Source organism: Schistocerca cancellata, chromosome 4 (assembly GCF_023864275.1).
Source record: "Schistocerca cancellata isolate TAMUIC-IGC-003103 chromosome 4, iqSchCanc2.1, whole genome shotgun sequence".
NCBI classification, from domain to species: Eukaryota; Metazoa; Arthropoda; class Insecta; order Orthoptera; family Acrididae; genus Schistocerca; species Schistocerca cancellata.
This window is the reverse complement of record NC_064629.1, coordinates 138,498,660-138,518,093: the sequence shown is the minus strand read 5'-3', so window position 1 is coordinate 138,518,093 and position 19,434 is coordinate 138,498,660. Positions and strand designations below refer to the sequence as shown.

The following is a 19,434-nucleotide window of genomic DNA, read 5'->3' as shown; positions in this document are numbered from 1 at the left end:
AGTAACGTATATTGGCTCATTTTTTTATCTTCTGGTTGAAACTTTGAGGTTTGCCGATGACATTGTAATTCTGTCAGAGGCAGCAAAGGACTTGGAAGAGCAGTTGAACGGAATGGATAGTGTCATGAAAGGAGGGTATAAGATGAACATCAACAAAAGCAAAACGAGGATAATGGAATGTAGTCGAATTAAGTCGGGTGATGTTGAGGGTATTATATTAGGAAATGAGACACTTAAGTAGTAAAGGAGTTTTGCTATTTGGGGAGCAAAATAACTGATGATGGTCGAAGCAGTGAAGATATAAAATGTAGACTGGCAATGGCAAGGAAAGCATTTCTGAAGAAGATAAATTTGTTAACATCAAATATAGATTTAAGTATTAGGAAGTTGTTTCTGAAAGTATTTGTTTGGAGTTTAGCCATGTATGGAAGTGAAACATGGACAATAAATAGTTTGGACAAGAAGAGAATAGAAGCTTTCCAAATGTGGTGCTACAGAAGAATGATGAAGATTATATGGGTAGATAACATAACTAATGAGGAGGTATTGAACAGAATTGGGGAGAAGAGAAGTTTCTGGCACAACTTGACTAGAAGAAGGGATCGGTTGGTACGACATGTTCCGAGGCATCAAGGGATCACCAATTTAGTATTGGAGGGCAGCGTGGAGGGTAAAAATCGTGGAGGGAGACCAAGAGATGAATACACCAAGCAGATCCAGAAGGATGTAGGTTGCAGTAGGTACTGGGAGATGAAGAAGCTTGTGCAGGATAGAGTAGCATGGAGAACTGCATCAAACCAGTCTCTGGACTGAAGACCACAACAATAACAACAACAACAACAACAACAACAACAACTGGTTGTTAATTGCTTCATGGAGGCAGGCTACTCTATTTCTCTGTTATTCTAATTCTTGTGACTTATTAAACATGTTCAAAGTTATCATCCCTAAACTGAAGTCTTTTTTTGGAATTATATGTGAAGTAGTGTAGGAAAATGTATAGAGCATATTTCCAAAAAAATCATGATCTGAAAAAAATGTATAATTCAACAAGTTTTAACTGATGAACATACTGAGCTACCAAGATTCATCTGTAACATTAGACTAAATAAGTTCTACAAAAACAGATTTAAATTTCTTTGTGGTAGAAAGAAGTTTCAGTCACTATAAAAGATATTCTGTGAGTGACCAGGTATTTTGGAACATGACCTGCGACAGAAGGGAAATACAAGGTGCAGTCAAATGAAATTGAGACAGATGAAAATAAAGGAAGTAAACTGTTTATTATTTCAAAAGTAGCAGTTAGTACAGTTATCCCACTGTGAGACAAGACAATCAGTGCCTTTACTTCTGCAGCATACTCTAAATAACCTTGGCAACATGTGGGCAGGCCCACATGTTGCCAATGTTGTTTAGATTCCATGTGATTCCATATTTTTGGAATCCTGAAGAAAGGCATTTGTAGCCGTCAATTAGCTTTGGACAAAGAGATGTATGTGTGGGTACAATCGTGGTTCTGTAGGCAACCTCAGACATCTTTCCATGAAGCCGTTGACTGTATTGTCTCACAGTGGGATAAATGTACTAAAAGTTATTGCAATTACTTTTGTAATAACAAACAGTTTACTTACTATTTTTCCATCTGTCTCATTTTCATTTGGCTGCTGTTTCTATAAAACTAAATGTGAGTACGGTACCTTTCAGTAAAATGGACTGTGAAAGATTTTGATATATTTAGTTGGTTTTGTTAGGAAGTGAATCATTCAGTGCATAAAATTGATGTTAAGAGTTAGCTCTGATACTGAAGCTATGGAAATTAACATTTATACATTTTTGGAAGGTGACTATCAACAGCCGTCAGGTAATGTATAAAACACATGTTTGACCATCAGCTGTTGTTACTTTAAACCAAAATATCAACCTGTTTGTCATGGACCATCTTCACTGATACTATCCAAAGATACAAATAATTATATGTAGTATATAGGAAATGTCAACAGTTCTTTTCAAAGAAGTGCCAAGTATACATGAATACTTACAGGGTTAAAATGGTTTAAGCCACCACATTGCATTTGTCATTACTTATATAATGTGTAGAGCATGTCATGAATACAATATAAGACACAGGGCTTTTCGAAGCAGACATCCTAATACTAAGGGCAAAATATTGAGGAGTTGCTCAAAGACCTTTACAAAGTATTTTCATCATACAGTATAAAAATATCTCGATGGCAAGTTACTTGTTAATGTAGAGGACTGGACTACCTTTAATAAACATCTTTGGTACAGTTTCATATGTAAACAGAAAACAAAGTTGCTATCTCCAAATGTCGATGTTACATTACAAGGTATAAAACACTATAAAACCCTAACGTTACACAGTATCATATTCATTACATACACTTGATGAAATGTATATAAACAAACATCAATTATATCATAAACGTTATGGAAATTCTTTTGTACCATTGAAACTAGCTACAATAGTATTCTGATACGCGTTGAAATGTCACTTAGCATTCATATGCAACTAAGTTGTAGTACTCAACAATTACTGTCAAATATTGACTATATTTAAAGGAAAACATGTGTAAATAAAGTTTGATTACAGTGCATAATCAGAAGCCTAGTATGTCAGTAATGCTAGTTATCGTACAGAAGAGAGGGGGATAAGTAATCACTGCATAACAAACCATTTGCGCAAATTTGGCTTTCAGGAATATTGACAGCACCTGTATATAATAGTGGCAGTGATGAGTAATATTCTTTAACTACTGTAAAACTTTAGCAAATAATTATTTAAGGCTCAGCCATTAAGTATATATTTTGATATGCATATAGAAAAAATCGTCACATAACCAAGGCAAGTGATTGCTAAACAAAATATGTACTTGCATATTTATAGACTTAAAAACCTTTAATGGAATGTAGACCTCAGGCTACAGGTGACTTACCTAATATATCAATATGTGATGGTTATGTACATAACAGCATAGGACAATAAACAGTTTTAAGTAAAAGACAAATATATGATCTGTTGCTCATTAAAATGAGAAGGCAACTTATTGACCAGAAGTCCACGTCAAATATAATAAAAGTTAAACATAGAATTGCAGAGTGTTTAACATAATCAACAACAGTATATCAACAGTACTGCAAAGAACTTAGCTGTAAAAAAAGTCACCGGGCGGGGTGGCCGAGTGGTTCTAGGCGCTTCAGTCCGGAACCACGCGAGTGCTATGGTCGCAGGTTCGAATCCTGTCTCAGGCATGGATGTGTGTGATGTCCTTAGGTTAGTTAGGTTTAAGTAGTTCTAAGTTCTAGGGGGCTGATGACCTCAGATGTTAAGTGCCATAGTGCTCAGAGCAAAAACGTCAGTATATGACAGACCAGGTGTTTACAAAATTAACTGTAAACCATGCAAAAAGTTTTACATAGGCCAAACTGGGGGAGGGGGACTAAAGACAAGGATCCTTGAACACACACAATAATGTAACACTTCGGCTCTTGGCTTCCGTCTTAAAGCTTGTAACCACACAATAGGTACCATTGATGTGAATATGAAAATAGTATATCAAGCAAAAAAAGGTGTTAAGTGTGAACCATCTGGAGGAAACTGAAATCTTTTGTAACTTTGAAGAGAAAGAAAAAATAACAAATTAAAAAAATTAAAAAAAAAATTCCCAGTGATGTTCTCAGTGAACAAAAAGATTTGAAAAATAAACCTTTCTTAGAGAATTTTTCTGATGTCTTTCACTTACCTGATTCTAATCCATAACTTGTCTCTTTGAAACTACTCCTCTCACCCCTTCCCCGTCCCCATCCCCTTAAGGTTGTCTTCATGATAAACCTTATAGCTTAGTTTTATGATATGAAGACATTGCCTTATGTACATGTTAAATGTTTTATCTAGCATTTTAATGTCAACATGTAATGCTAATGACATTTTTATTGCACACAGTTGTCTTGTACCACCTGTGAGGTTTCTTCATTATGCAGCTGCCGTACAGGTGGATTGTATTATGGTTTGTTATCCACACCCTGTGTATTACTGTTCTTCTTCATACACATTTATAAAATGTTTGTAACTTCTCTCCTGTTCTTTTAAACTGAGCATATTAAACATTCTGCAATTCTGTTTAACTTTTTTTATATTTGACATGGACTTCTGGTCAATAAGTTGCCTTCCTGACGTATGCTCTTATTCCCAAGATGAGGTTCTCATTTTAATGAGCAACAGGTCATATATTTGTTTTTTTATTTAAAACTGTTTATTGTACTATGCTGCTATGTACATAACCATCATGTATTGATATATTAGATAAGTCACCTGTAGCCTGAGGTCTACCTTCCATTTAATGTTTTTAAGTCTATACATATGCAAGTGCATATTTTGTTTAGCAATCACTTGCCTTGATTATGTGAAGATTTTTTCTATATGCATCTCAAAATATACAGGGTGGTCCATTGATTGTGACCAGGCCAAATATCTCACGAAATAAGCGTCAAATGAAAAAACTACAAAGAAGGGGGAAACCAGATGGCGTTATGGTTGGGCTGCTAGATGGCGCTGCCATATGTCAAACGAATATCAACTGTGTTTTTTTAAATAGGAACCCCCATTTTTTATTATATATTCGTGTAGTACGTAAAGAAATCTGAATGTTTTAGTTGGACCACTTTTTTCGCTTTGTGATAGATGGCACTGTAATAGTCACAAACATGTGGCTCACAATTTTAGATGAACAGTTGGTATCAGGTAGGTTTTTTAAATTAAAATACAGAACGTAGGTATGTTTGAACATTTTATTCCGGTTGTTCCAATGTGATCCATGTACCTTTGTGAGGTTATCATTTCTGAGAACACATGCTGTTACAGCATGATTACCTGTAAATACCACATTAATGCAATAAATGCTCAAAATGATGTCTGTCAGCCTCAATGCATTTGGCATTACGTGTAACGACATTCCTCTCAACAGTGAGTAGTTCGCCTTCCGTAATGTTCGCACATGCATTGACAGTGCGCTGACGCATGTTGTCAGGTGTTGTCGGTGCATCTCGATAGTATATATTCTTCAACTTTCCCCTCAGAAAGAAATCCTGGGACGTCGGATCCGGTGAACCTGCGGCCCGTGGTACGGTGCTTCGATGACCAATCCACCTGTCATCAAATATACTATTCAGTATTGCTTCAACCGCACGTGAGCTATGTGCCGGACATCCATCATGTTGGAAGTACATTGCCATTCTCTCATGCAGTGAAACAGCTAGTAGTAACATCGGTAGAACATTACTTAGGAAATCAGCATAAATTGCACCATTTAGATTGCCATCGATAAAATGGAGGCCAATTATCCTTCTTCGCATACTGCCACACCATACATTAACCCGCCAAGGTCACTGATGTTCCACTTGTCGCAGCCATTGTGGATTTTCTGTAGCCCAATAGTGCATATTATGCCGGTTTACGTTACTGCTGTTGGTGAATGACTCTTCGTCGCTAAATAGAATGCGTGCAAAAAATCTGTCATTCACTCCTAAATTTCTCTTGTGCCCAGTGGCAGAACTGTCCACGACATTCAAAGTTGTCGCCATGTAATTCCTGGTGCATAGAAATATGGTACGGGTGCAATCGATGTTGATGTAGCATTCTCAACACCGACGTTTTTGAGATTCCTGATTCTCGCCCAATTTGTCTGCTACTGATGTGCAGATTAGCCACAACAGCAGCTAAAACACCTACTTGGGCATCGTCATTTGTTGCAGGTCATTGTTGACGTTTCACACGTGGCTGAACACTTCCTGTTTCCTTAAATAATGTAACTATCCGGCGAACGGTCCTGACACTCGGATGATGTCATCAAGGATACCGAGCAGCATACATAGCACACAGCCCTTGGGCATTTTGATCACAATAACCATACACCAACATGATATCGACCTTTTCCGCAATTTGTAGACGGTCCATTTTAACACGGGTAATGTATCACAAAGCAAATACCGTCCACACAGGCAGAATGTTACGTGATACCATGTACTTATACGTTTGTGACTATTACAGTGCCATCCATCACAAATCGAAAAAACTGATCCCACTAAAACATTCATATTTCTGTGCGTACTACACAAATATGTAATAAAAATGGTGGTTCTTATTTTAAAAAAAACGCAGTTGATATCCGTTTGACCTACGGCAGCGCCATCTTGCGGGCCAGCCATAGCACCATCTGGTTTCCCCCTTCAAGCTAGACGAGTTTCATTCTTTGTAGTTTTTTCGTTTGATGCTTATTTTGTGAGATATTTGGCCCGGTCACCATCAATGGTACACCCTGTATACTTAATGGCTGAGCCTTAAATGATTATTTGCTAAAGTTTTATAGTGGTTAAAGAATGTTACTCATCACTGCCACTATTATATACATGTGTTGTCAATATTCCTGAAAGCCAAATTTGCGCACATGGTTTGATATGCTGTGGTTACTTATCCCCCTCTCTTCTGTATGATAACTAGCATTACTGACATACTAGGCTTCTGATTATGCACTGTAATCAAACTTTATTTACACACGCTTTCCTTTAAATATAGTCAATATTTGACAGTAATTGTTGAGTACTATAACTTAGATGCATATGAATGCTAAGTGACATTTCAACGCGTATCACAATACTATTGTAACTAGTTTCAATGGTACAGAAGCAATTTCCATTACGTTTATGATATAATTGATGTTTGTTTATATACATTTCATCAAGTGTATGTAATGAATATGATACTGTGTAATGTTAGGGTTTTATAGTGTTTTATACCTTGTAATGTAACATCGACATTTGGAGATAGCAACTTTGTTTTCTGTTTACATACGAAACTGTACCAAAGATATTTATTAAAGGTAGTCCAGTCCTCTACATTAACAAGTAACTTGTTATTGAGATATTTTTATACTGTATGATGAAAATACTTTTTTAAAGATCTTTGAGCAACTCCTCAATATTTTGCCTTTAGTATTAGGATGTCTGCTTCGAAAAGCCCTGTGTCGTATATTGTATTCATGACATGCTCTACATATTATTTAAGCAATGGCAAATGTAATGTGGTGGCTCAAACCATTTTAACCCTGTAAGTATTCATGTATACTTGGCTCTTCTTTGAAAAGAACTGTTGACATTTCTTATATACTACATATAATTATTTGTATCTTTGGATAGTATCAGTGAAGATAGTCCATGACTGAAACAGGTTGATATTTGGGTTTAAAATAGCAACAGCTGATGTTCAAACATGCATTTTATACATTTTAGAAAAGATCTTGCGAATAATCATTTGTTTATATTGTGGATAGTTATTTTTACACAAACATTGCTTTTGTATTTCACTGTTTATAGTGACTGATCTGGCCTTGTAACACTAACCAAAATGGCCTTGCTGTGCTGGTACTGCGAACGGCTGAAAGCAAGGGGAAACTACAGCCATAATTTTTCCCGAGGGCATGCAGCTTTACTGTATGGTTAAATGATGATGGCGTCCTCTTGGGTAAAATATTCCGGAGGTAAAATAGGCCCCCATTCGGATCTCTGGGCAGGGACTACTCAAGAGGGTGTCATTATCAGGAGAAAGAAAACTGGCGTTCTATGGATCGGAGCGTGGAATGTCAGATCCCTCAATCGGGGAGGTAGGTTAGAAAATTTAAAAAGGAAAATGGATAGGTTAAAGTTAGATATAGTGGGAATTAGTGAATTTCGGTGGCAGGAGGAACAAGACTTTTGGTCAGGTGAATACAGGGTTATAAGTACAAAATCAGATATGGGTAATGCAGGAGTAGGTTTAATAATGAATAGGAAAATAGGAACGCACGTAAGCTACTACAGACAGCATAGTGAACGCATTATTGTGGCCAAGATAGACACGAAGCTCGTGCCTACTACAGTAGTACAAGTTTATGTGCCAACTAGCTCTGCAGATAACGAAGAAATTGAAGAAATGTATCATGAAATAAAAGATATTATCCAGATAGTGAAGGGAGACGAAAATTTAATAGTCATGGGTGACTGGAATTCAGCAATAGGAAAAGGGAGAGAAGGAAACGTAGTAGGCGAATATGGATTGGGGAGAAGAAATGAAAGAGGAAGCCGCCTGGTAGAATTTTGCACAGAGCGCAACTTAATCATAGCTAACACTTGGTTCAAGAATCATAAAAGAAGGTTGTATACATGGAAGAAGCCTCGAGATACTGACAGGTTTCAGATAGATTATATAATGGTCAGTCAGAGATTTAAGAACCAGGTTTTAAATTGTAAGACATTTCCATGGGCAGATGTGGACTATGACCACAATCTATTGGTTAGGCCGCGGTGGTCTCGCGGTTCTAGGTGCGCAGTCCGGAACCGCGCGACTGCTATGGTTGCAGGTTCGAATCCTGCCTTGGGCATGGGTGTGTGTGATGTCCTTAGGTTAGTTAGGTTTAAGTAGTTCTAAGTTCAAGGGGACTGATGACCACAGCAGTTGAGTCCCATAGTGCTCAGAGCCATTTGAACCATCTATTGGTTATGAACTGTAGATTAAAACTGAAGAAACTGCAAAAAGGTGGGAATTTAAGGAGGTGGGACCTGGATAAACTGAAAGAACCAGAGGTTGTAGAGAGCTTCAGGGAGAGCATTAGGGAACGATTGACAGGAATGGGAGAAAGAAATACAGAAGAAGAAGAATGGGTAGCTTTGAGGGATGAAGTAGTGAAGGCATCAGAGGATAAAGTAGGTAAAAAGACGAGGGCTTGAAATATTGAATTTAATTGATGAAAGGAGAAAATATAAAAATGCCATAAATGATGCAGGCAAAAAGGAATAAAAACGTCTCAAAAATGAGATCGACAGGAAGTGCAAAATGGCTAAGCACGGATGGCTAGAGGACAAATGTAAGGATGTAGAGGCTTATCTCACTAGGGGTAAGATAGATACTGCCTACAGGAAAATTAAAGAGACCTTTGGAGAAAAGAGAACCACTTGTATGAATATCAAGAGCTCACATGGAAACCCAGTTCTAAGCAAAGAAGGGAAAGCAGAAAGGTGGAAGGAGTATGTAGAGGGTCTATATGAGGGCAATGTACTTGAGGACAATATTATGGAAATGGAAGAGGATGTAGATGAAGATGAAATGGGAGATATGATACTGCGTGAAGAGTTTGACAGAGCACTGAAAGACCTGAGTCGAAAAAGGGCTCCGGGAGTAGACAACATTCCATTAGAACTACCGACAGCCTTGGGAGAGCCAGTCCTGACAAAACTCTACCATCTGGTGAGCAAGATGTATGAGACAGGCGAAATACCCTTAGACTTCAAGAAGAATATAATAATTCCAATCCCATAGAAAGCAGGTGCTGACAGATGTGAAAATTACTGAACACGGCTGCAAAATACTAACACTAATTCTTTACAGACGAATAGAAAAACTGGTAGAAGCTGACTTCGGGGAAGGTCAGTTAGGATTCCGTAGAAATATCGGAACACGTGAGGCGATACTGACCCTACGACTTACTTTAGAAGCTAGATTAAGGAAAGGCAAACCTACATTTCTAGCATTTGTATACTTCGAGAAAGCTTTTGACAATGTTGACTGGAATACTCTCTTTCAAATTCTGAAAGTGGCAGGGGTAAAATACAGGGACCAAAAGGTTATTTACAATTTGTACAGAAAGCAGATGGCAGTTTTAAGAGTCGAGGGGCATGAAAGGGAAGCAGTGGTTGGTAAGGGAGTGAGACAGGGCTGTAGCCTAACCCCAATGTATTTCGATCTGTATATTGAGCAAGCAGTAAAGGGAACAAAAGAAAAATTCAGAGTAGGTATTAAAATCCATGGAGAAGAAATAAAAACTTTAAGGTTCGCCAATGACATTGTAATTCTGTCAAGAGACAGCAAAGGACTTGGAAGAGCAGTTGAACGGAATGGATAGTGTCTTGAAAGGAGGGTATAAGATGAACATCAACAAAAGCAAGACGAGGATAATGAAATGTAGTCGAATTAAGTCGGGTGATGCTGAGGGAATTAGATTAGGAAATGAGACACCTAAAGTAGTAAAGGAGTTTTGCTATTTGGGGAGCAAAATGACTGATGATGGTTGAAGTAGAGAGGATATAAAATGTAGACTGGCAGTGGCAAGGAAAGCGCTTCGGAAGAAGAGAAATTTGTTTACATCGAGTATAGATTTAAGTGTGAGGAAGTCGTTTCTGAAAGTATTTGTATGGAGTGTAGCCATGTATGGAAGTGAAAAATGGACAATAAATAGTTTGAACAAGAAGAGAATAGAAGCTTTCGAAATGTGGTGTTACAGAAGAATGCTGAAGATTAGATGGGTAGATCACATAACTAATGAGGAGGTATTGAATAGGATTGGGGTAGTAGAGGAGATTGTGGCACAACTTGGCTAGAAGAAGGGATTGCTTGGTAGGACATGTTGTGAGACATCGCGGGATTACCAATTTAGTATTGGAGGGCAGCTTGGAGGTAAAAATCGTAGAGGGAGACCAAGAGACGAATACACTAAGCGGATTCAGAAGGATGTAGGTTGCAGTAGGTACTTGGAGATGAAGCAGCTTGCTCAGGATAGAGTAGCATGGAGAGCTGCATCAAACCAGTCTCAGGACTGAAGACGAAGACGACAACAACAACAACAACAACAACAACAACAACAACAGTGTGAACATCCATGGCAACTCCGTTGCACTCCACTGTGGCAAGCATCAGCAGACACACGTGATGAATTTTGGAACATGTAACTTTTGTCTCCATTAGGACTCGTTAGTGTTGTATCACCTGGCAAAGCTGACTGTGTACCTGGCCATAGCAGGAACGAACTTAGTCACTTGACTTGGCACAGCAATGTTCCTCTCCAAAGTAGCACACATTGTTACCTCTCAGATGTCTTGATGAGCAGATGTCAGTGCTTGCTGTTCATCATTAATTTTACTGACAAGTCGGAGGTGATAGCGCTGACAGAGAAGGCAACAGAACTTGCAAATAAATGTCGATCAGCAAAACATAAGAAAATCAGTGATGTGATGTGCAAATTATGAAAGGGAGGGTGATACTGAGTGTAATGGGATTAACCTATCTGCCCCAAAGCAGAAGCATCAAAATGCATGCAGGAAATATTTCAGTGATGATATGGGTAAATGTGTTATTGGGCAGCAATACCATCTTCGCAAAAACTTCACAGCTTTTTTCGCATAGAACTGGACTTCCAGACTGCCAAAGAAACTGTGTGAAAAACTGTCCCTTCTATTTCATTTAGATCTCAAAGTTGCTGGCCATCATGCATGAACTAGAGGACATACTTGCAAAAAGAGCACACTGTGTTAAATTTCACAAAATAATCAATCACCAGAATTGAAGGAGGCAGTAATTTATGTAGAGAAAACATAGATTCATATGACTAGAAGGTTGAAGCTTCTTATTGCCTAAAATTAAGCTTTCTTTGTCTCTACATATTTTAAAACACTTTTCTATCCTTTTCTGTATGTCAGTACAAAATATTTGTACATGGTACTTATCTCCTATCACTTGCCTGCATGCACAACAATGGGAAGTGTAGTGATGTTTTTGTTTGACAGTACTACGTAGTAAGGAATGTTGTGGTGAAATGTAAATAATTTAGGAGCGAAGGAGACCATTCTCCATGTAGAAGAAGCGTTGAGTCATCTACGTTGTGCAGGCTGGACACACAATGCTGGCAGTGCATCCAGCCCGCACAATGTGTATGACTCAACATTTTTGCTATATTGTTAGTGGACTGCTTCACTCCTAAATTATTTACATTTTGGCAGAACCTTCCTTTGTATGTAGTACTGTCAAACAAAAACATCAATCAATTTGAAACTTCCTGGCAGATTAAAACTGTGTGCCGAACTGAGACTGGAACTTGGGACCTTTGCCTTTTGCGGCTAAGTGCTCTACCATCTGAGTTACCCGAGCATGACTCAGGATCCATCCTCACAGCATTAATTCTGCCAGTACCTCATCTCCTACTTGCTGAGCACTTGCCTGCGAAAGGCAAAGGCCTCGAGTTCGAGTCTCGATCCGGCACACAGTTTTAATCTGCCAGGAAGTTTAATATCAGCGCACACTCCCCTGCAGAGTGAAAATTTCATTCTGGATCAATCAATTTCTCATTGTTGGGGATGCAGGTCAGTGATAGGAGGTAAGTTTCGTGTAAACCTCTCCTATATTTTGGATTACTGTACATAAATGGACAAAAAAAAAAAAAGTTTTGAAAATAGGTAGAGACAAAGAAAGTTGCTTTCGGCATTCAGAAGAATAAACCTTATCCATTTCATGCCAGTGACAATATTTTAGAAGAAAATTGGTCCCCTCATATGGCCACCGAACCATCTGTACATAAATCCTATAGAACTGGTCTAAACTCTTGCAAGGAATAATATCTGGAGTAGTAATCATCAAGCATCTTGTTTTCAAAGCTGACAAAAATAACATTTGATGCTTTTACTGCTAATAAACAACATTGTGTGTTGCCCAACCTGGTATAAGCCCTTTAATGTGACACCTCTTCAGTGACTTACACATCAATTTTGGTGCTTTTGTTTTCAATTAACTTGGCATTGGGCTTCACGAGGCTGAATTTACCTCTTTTCGGAGAAAAATTTGAAATGTTCATTGAGAGTTGAACCTGACCTCCACGTCACTAGCTTTGGGTGACCTGTCATCCACAACAGCAGACTGCATATGCTGCTGTGACATTAGCGTTTGGTAACATTGGAAAGCTGTAACTAAGTAGTATGTCAGTCTAAGAAGAGTGTGAAGACTACTGGAGCAGTAATATTGTAACAGATGAGGAAATTGAGAATTAAGTACACTCACTGAGTGTGGATTTGAGCATAGAGTTGACATTACAGTCTGTGACCGAAATAGCACATGATGATACAACAGGCACAGCTAAGGGAGTTAGCAGTATCACCAGGGAAGTTGGTTTACCAGTGACATGTCGTGAGCAGCAAAGTTGGGATATACTGTACTTCCTGTTTCTGTCATTGTTGTAAATGGGCACTTCGCTCAGTTATGTGTACAAACGAGTAGTAAGCGACAGTGCTGTGCTAGTGAGAATACTGGAATGTACGCTATTACTACCTCCCTCCTTGCTTCTTTGCTGTAAAGATGATGGTGCCGCCACCCTGATCAGGTCTTCATTCTGCTTTGCCAGGTAGTAAAATTACTACTTTTATATTTATTTGGCTTCCATTTATTGTGTATTTTCTGATGTACATTTGATTATTAAGCTGTGACACTATCTTTTTGACTTTCACCACTGGATCAGTCTTTTATTTTTTAGAAATTTGATACCCATTTTTCAGTTATTGCACAGTCATTATAAATCTGTTTATTTTATGTGCTTGCAGTCAATAAACTTCATTGAATCTGTATGCTCTCTGCAACAAACATTTTTCTAAGTTTCCACACCTTTATGTTATGAAGTACATATAAATATTTATTTATTTTGTGGACTTACATCTTCATAATATCACTTCTTAGGCACCTCCAACAGTACGCGTCGTGCAAGATTGTGAGGGAATACGGACACCTTCTGTTGGAGAGAAATTGTGCAAACATAAATATAGCTCATCACCATACTGCTATGACGAAATTACAGAAATGTCAGGTATGTTGTTAACAATTTGTATTTGAATTTGTAATATTTATTTTGGTAGGCGAGGTGAGATTTTTCCTCCAGTGTAAAAACATGTTAGCAATTCATGTTAATATTGACAGTGCAGTTTAACATTAACATAAAAGAAGAAAAGTGTGTTGATATCTCACCCTAGTTCAAGTTTGCTGATCACATAGTCTGAAAATGTTTCTCTAGTTTTCTCTACTCCTATGTAGATTTTGGTAACACAGTATCATCACCACAAATGCAAATAAAGTTCTCTCTGTCAAGATTCCCAAAACTATTATGTATTGTTATCTGTAACATACTAGTATAATCAACTCTGAACTCTTTCCCTTAGACAAACAAAAATGCTAATGTTTCAGTTACTTTTAATTCAGTCACTCACTCACTTTGAAAATAGCTGTGTGTTTCTTAGCTGAAATATCGGAAACAGAAATATTGTCGTCGCAGGTGCACACCCAAAATATGATGAAATAAAAATGCTTGTCAGGTTTTTAACACTTTATTAGCAAATTCGTGTGATTCTTCTACAAATTGTATACCACTCAGTTCACTCTAAATTGTTTTCTGAATCTTTCTGTTACTACTCCACATCTTTGTTTTTCCTCCTGTCTTGTTCTTTGTTAGTCATAAAGGACAGTCATGGTTGGTGAATTATTGCGAACTTCTCTATATTGTGTACTGCATTTTTGTATATTGTCAATTTTGACACATAATGTCTTTTACGTGATTTACAAAGAAGTGATATTAGCTGAGAAAGCTTATACTTTGCAAATACATGCACACTTGCACACTGCTACACATTTTCCAGTAATTGTACGAAGTTCCAACATTATATGTGAAACAGTTTGGTGTGTACTTCTTTTTAAAAGAATGGTGTGTGGTGTATATTTATAAATTTTCGCTATATTGGATTAGTTTCCAGTATTGATGAAGGGGGAGGAGGAAGATATTCTGTTTCACCCATATGAATGAAGCATGTGGGCACCAACACCCACACCCATACCTGCACGAATACTCACATGAACACCTTCACGTGCTCACACCTATGTTGGTGTTACTGTAGATGTGGATGGGCATGTGAATATGTACACATGTGCTTCATTCAAATCATTCAACTAGAATATTTCCCCTTCCCCCCTCAGTTCATCATTAACCAACACAATTTGGTCCTGAATTTTCAACATTTGATAAATTAGAGCTGAATTCCAATATTACTGTTATTTCTCTTCTAACAACGATCTGTGTGAAGGACATGTCAGAACTGCAACCACAAATGAAAACATAAGCGATTTGTGTAATACTGCTTATTTTTGGTGATCAAAGGTGTATGAGACAGCTATCATCATCTTATCAGGAGTGGGAGAATATTACATTCTGGAGAGACACATAATTATGAGAAAGCTTTGTACAAGATGAATGTTGCATTTTTTGAATGCTGACCAAAAGCAAATGCAAAACTGATTGATTGAGCCATTTAAAAATATAGTCTAACCACTTTTATCCACTGGTTTGTTCCTTTTAATGAGACTTGGGTAAACCACCTCACACCAAAAATAAAACCACATTCAAAAATGTGAATGTAAGTCGCTGGGACTGCACGAAAACTGGTGAAGTAGCTCTCATCTTCTGGAAAAATTATGAATTTTTTCCTTTTTTTTAACTTTTTAATGCAAAAATAGTTCTTATTAGCTGCTTTCTGAAGGGTAACACAGTAACTGGCAAATACTGCACCTGTCTTGACTTGCCCTTCCCACAATTCCCCGCCACTAATGTAAGTGATAGCTCTTCATGGTACATGGCATGGAGCGCATAGTGCCTGCCATTTAATGCAGTATGTGTGTGATCTGATTAAGCAGCTTGTCATATAAAGCTATTAACATTACATGAATGTCTGTGTGGTTAAATGAAATATTGAAGAAAATTGTAGTGAAATAAAATATCTCATGTGACAAGATCTGTCAAACTGTTCATTGCCCCCCCCCTCTCTCTCTCCCTCCCTCCCTCCCTCCCTCCCTCCCCCCCCCCCCCCTCCCTCAACTTACTGATGAAACTTGCACTCATTTCAGTGAGTCAGGTGGTAGTAGCCAACCAAGTGAACTTCTTTCTCGAGAACCACTTGCTTACTGTGTTGGCTGTTTGTGGTTATATGCAAAGCCTTGTCAAGTGTGGTTGCCTGCACACTGGCAACACACCCCTGCCACTGCAATCTGTCAGTCACAAAGTTATTTTATTCAAACTATCACCTGCCATCGGTGTTGAGCTGCTAAAGAATTTGCTGCCAAAAGGCTTATGTCTTGTTGAATGTAGTGTGGAACACTCATTTTAGTGTTGATACAGAGTCATTCTCCGCCAAGGATCTTACATTGTGCTCCATTTTCCCCATACAGACTGGTCAGTAGAAACTGGCCAATGCCTTGAACTCCAGTGATCACTTCACAGTTTTCATATATCTGCCAGGATTGTCCAAAAGTTTGCTTCTATCACAGATGCTAAGCAAAACAAACTCGGTGCTGTACAGGCATCTGACTGCTCTTAAACATAGACATAATGAATGGTAATCTCTCTTATAGCACTGCCATAGCTGCCCAAAAACTTTTACAGTATACAGATATGATTTATGATAGATTGCCACTCACCACTTAGAGGCGGCTTTGAGTAGTGGACAGGCACATTAAATGTAAACTGTTGGATGGTATTTGCCTATTGAACAAAGTCCTTTGTCACATAAAGACACCCCCCCCCCCCCCCCGCCTCTCTCTCTCTCTCTCTCTCTCTCTCTCTCTCTCTCTCTCTCTCTCTCTCTCTCACGCACACGCACACAGAGAGAGAGAGAGAGAGAGAGAGAGAGAGAGAGAGAGAGAGAGAGTGTCATTGTTGTGTCTAGGCAGTGTGGCCCCACCAGAGTAAGGGTAAGTAGAGATATCTTCTGGGGTGTGTAGTGGGGTTACAGAAGAGGTATGGGGGTGGTAAAGGGAAGGGATTGTGAGATAGGGCTGTGGGAGATACAGTAGTGCTGTGCACAGGGACAGGATTGTGGACTCCTAGGTGCAACATCAGGAGGCCATACTAGGTTGGAAAAGGGGGAAGGACTGTGCCTATGCACTGGGTGGGGGGTGGAGGGGTTAGAAAGCAGGCGTGAGACTGGGATGGGAGAAGGGATGTAGATAGAAGCATGTGGAGGACAGAGACTAGTGAAGGATGAGTTGCAAAGTGAGTTCCCACCTGCCAAATTTAGAAAAGCTGGTGTTGGTGGAAAGAATCCAAATGGCATGGGCTGCAGAGCAGTCATGGAAGTTACGCACACTGTGTTATGTGGCATGCTCAGCAACTGGGTTATCCAGGTCTTTTGGCCACAATTTGGCAGTGACTGTTCATATGGACAGACAGCTTGTTAGGAGCCTACATATAAGCTGAACAATGGTTGCAGCTAAGCTGGTAGACTACTTAGCTGCTTTCACAAGTGGCCTGGTCTTAGATAGGGTAGGAAATGCATGTGACATAATTGTAGAGGGTGGTAGTTGATGACAGGAAATGTATTGCACCTAGATCTTGTACATGGATACGAGTCATGGGACAAGGAGATAGGAGCATAGGTGAAATAGAGATGGACAAGGAAATTGTGTACGTTTGATGGTTGGTGTGATGTCACTGTGAAGGGGATGGGGGGTGATATTTCTCACTTCTGGGCACGGCGAGTGGTAGTCAAAATCTTGACAGATAACTTGATTTATTTGCTACAGTTCTGGGTGATAATGAGAAATTAAGGGGCACTCATTTGTGAGTATTCAGTGGCCATGTGAGTGATGGTGGGTGACAGGGGGAAATAAGGTGCAGAAGATCTGTATCTGTAAAAGATGAGAGGGTAATTTTGGACTGGAAACACTTCAGTGAGATCCTGGGTGTATTTGGAGAGGGACTTCTCAACACTGCTGACACAGTAATAGAGAAAGGCAGACTTTGTCTTCAGTTGATAACAGTGAATACACATGGCTAGGCTGTTTCATAAGGGCCTTCTAGATGTGGAGTGGGTGGCAGTCGCCAAATTTGAGATACTGTTGGTGGTTAACAGGTTTGATGTGACTAAGCTATTGATAAATTCTTTTGTCAGGCCGGCTTTGACATAGAGGAATGTGACTTGTTGATATGAGGAAGCCCAGGTGAAACAAATGATAAGAGGTTGAGATATTGTCAGAATGTGGATAAAGTGACCTCAGCATCAGTCCAGATCATGAAGATGTCATCATTGAATCTGAACCAGGTTTTGGGATTCTCGGCGGGGTTTTGGGATTCTCAATGGCTAGGATGGATTCCTGTAGCTCAGGCTGTTCCAATGCTGTTACATGAGACACAGGCAACTTGGCATGCCACCCATTACACTGGGCACAGGTAAGGTAGGCTACCTGCCAATCAGCCCTATTGCATGAGCTGCTTGGCAACCTTGCCCAAGTGCACTCGACCAGTGGAGTAGAATCACGTATGTTACAGTCGGTTTCAAGACTGCCTGTATGTCAGCTGTTTGCCCACCTGTACCACTGCCCACTTGGCTGATCTTGGGTGGGCACGTGAACTGGAACAGGTTGCTCGATGTAACCCTGGAATAGGTTGCCATAGGATGGTGCCGTACTTCACCCACAAACAAATTCATTGAATGGTCTTAAAACGAGCTAGTGCACATGTGTGAATGGGTCCCCCCGCATGGGCACCTCTCTCTCTCTCTCTCTCTCTCTCTCTCTCTCTCTCTCTCTCTCTCTCTCTGTGTCTGTCTGTCTGTGTGTGTGTGTGTGTGTGTGGGGGGGGGGGGGGGGGGCACACAGTTGTTGTGTGAGTGCATTTACTGGAAACTTTATATGTGTCATCATTAACTTCACTATCAATAAACACCCCTCAGGTGCTTCGATCTAATGATTTCCAAGGTAAGCTGCATAAGGGTCAGTAAATTTATGGAAGCATCCATATAATTTTATGAAACACCCCGTAGTTGTTTGTGATATAATTGGATGGAGAGAGTGGGGACTTGCATGCTCACTCTTCAGATCACAGATCTATGAAGGAGGGAAGTGCATGACCATAATTTGGCAACCTATCTTCTTTAATGCATCTCTTTCCGCCCCACCCACCCCTTCCCAACTAGCCCATCACACAACCCAGAATAAAAATTGTCTCTTAATACATATGCACTACACTAGGATGTGGTGAATACATTTAATATTTATTCTTAACACACCTCATTTAACAATAAACAAATAATTATTTTATATCATTAAAACACTGTTTCTTAAAATCTGTGATTGTGGTTTTGCCATCTACTACAATGTGGAAACTATCAGTCCTAGGGAGAAAAAAAAAAAAAACGAATAGGACCTTTCTTTTTTGTAGGAAGTATAATTTAATTTAATTTTTTATTGGGAACATTTTCACTAGAAACCATGGTTTTTGAGTTATTTGAGAAAAACATTTAAAAAATGACCTTTAAAAGCCACCCGCATTCTCACACCCCACCAGTCAGGATTTTTAGTATGTCGTTCATGGCACTCCCTCCTACCACTGTACAAAAATTTCTGAATCCACAAATTTTTTCTCCGAACTCAATCTAATTTGATCTTTGTTGACTGGGCTAATCTGTTTTGAGTATCACTCATGCTTTCTTCAAAACTCACCAAATGCATACAGGACAAATTTCTATTTCAAGTTCTAAACAAAAGCATGTATTACTGCATGCAACACCAAAGGTGTGCGTGCTGTTCATAAATAGTAA

General features: G+C 39.1%; 1 protein-coding gene across 2 annotated transcripts in view; it reads left to right on the top strand.

The window, feature by feature from the left end:
- Positions 1 to 19,434, top strand: part of LOC126183308 (zinc transporter foi) — a 161,040-nt gene that overhangs the window by 88,673 nt on the left and 52,933 nt on the right. For both annotated transcript variants that reach the window (XM_049925153.1, XM_049925152.1), the window contains exon 8: positions 13,538 to 13,664. In XM_049925153.1, the coding sequence (XP_049781110.1) occupies positions 13,538 to 13,664 (127 nt within the window). The remainder of the gene's footprint in view (positions 1 to 13,537; positions 13,665 to 19,434) is intronic.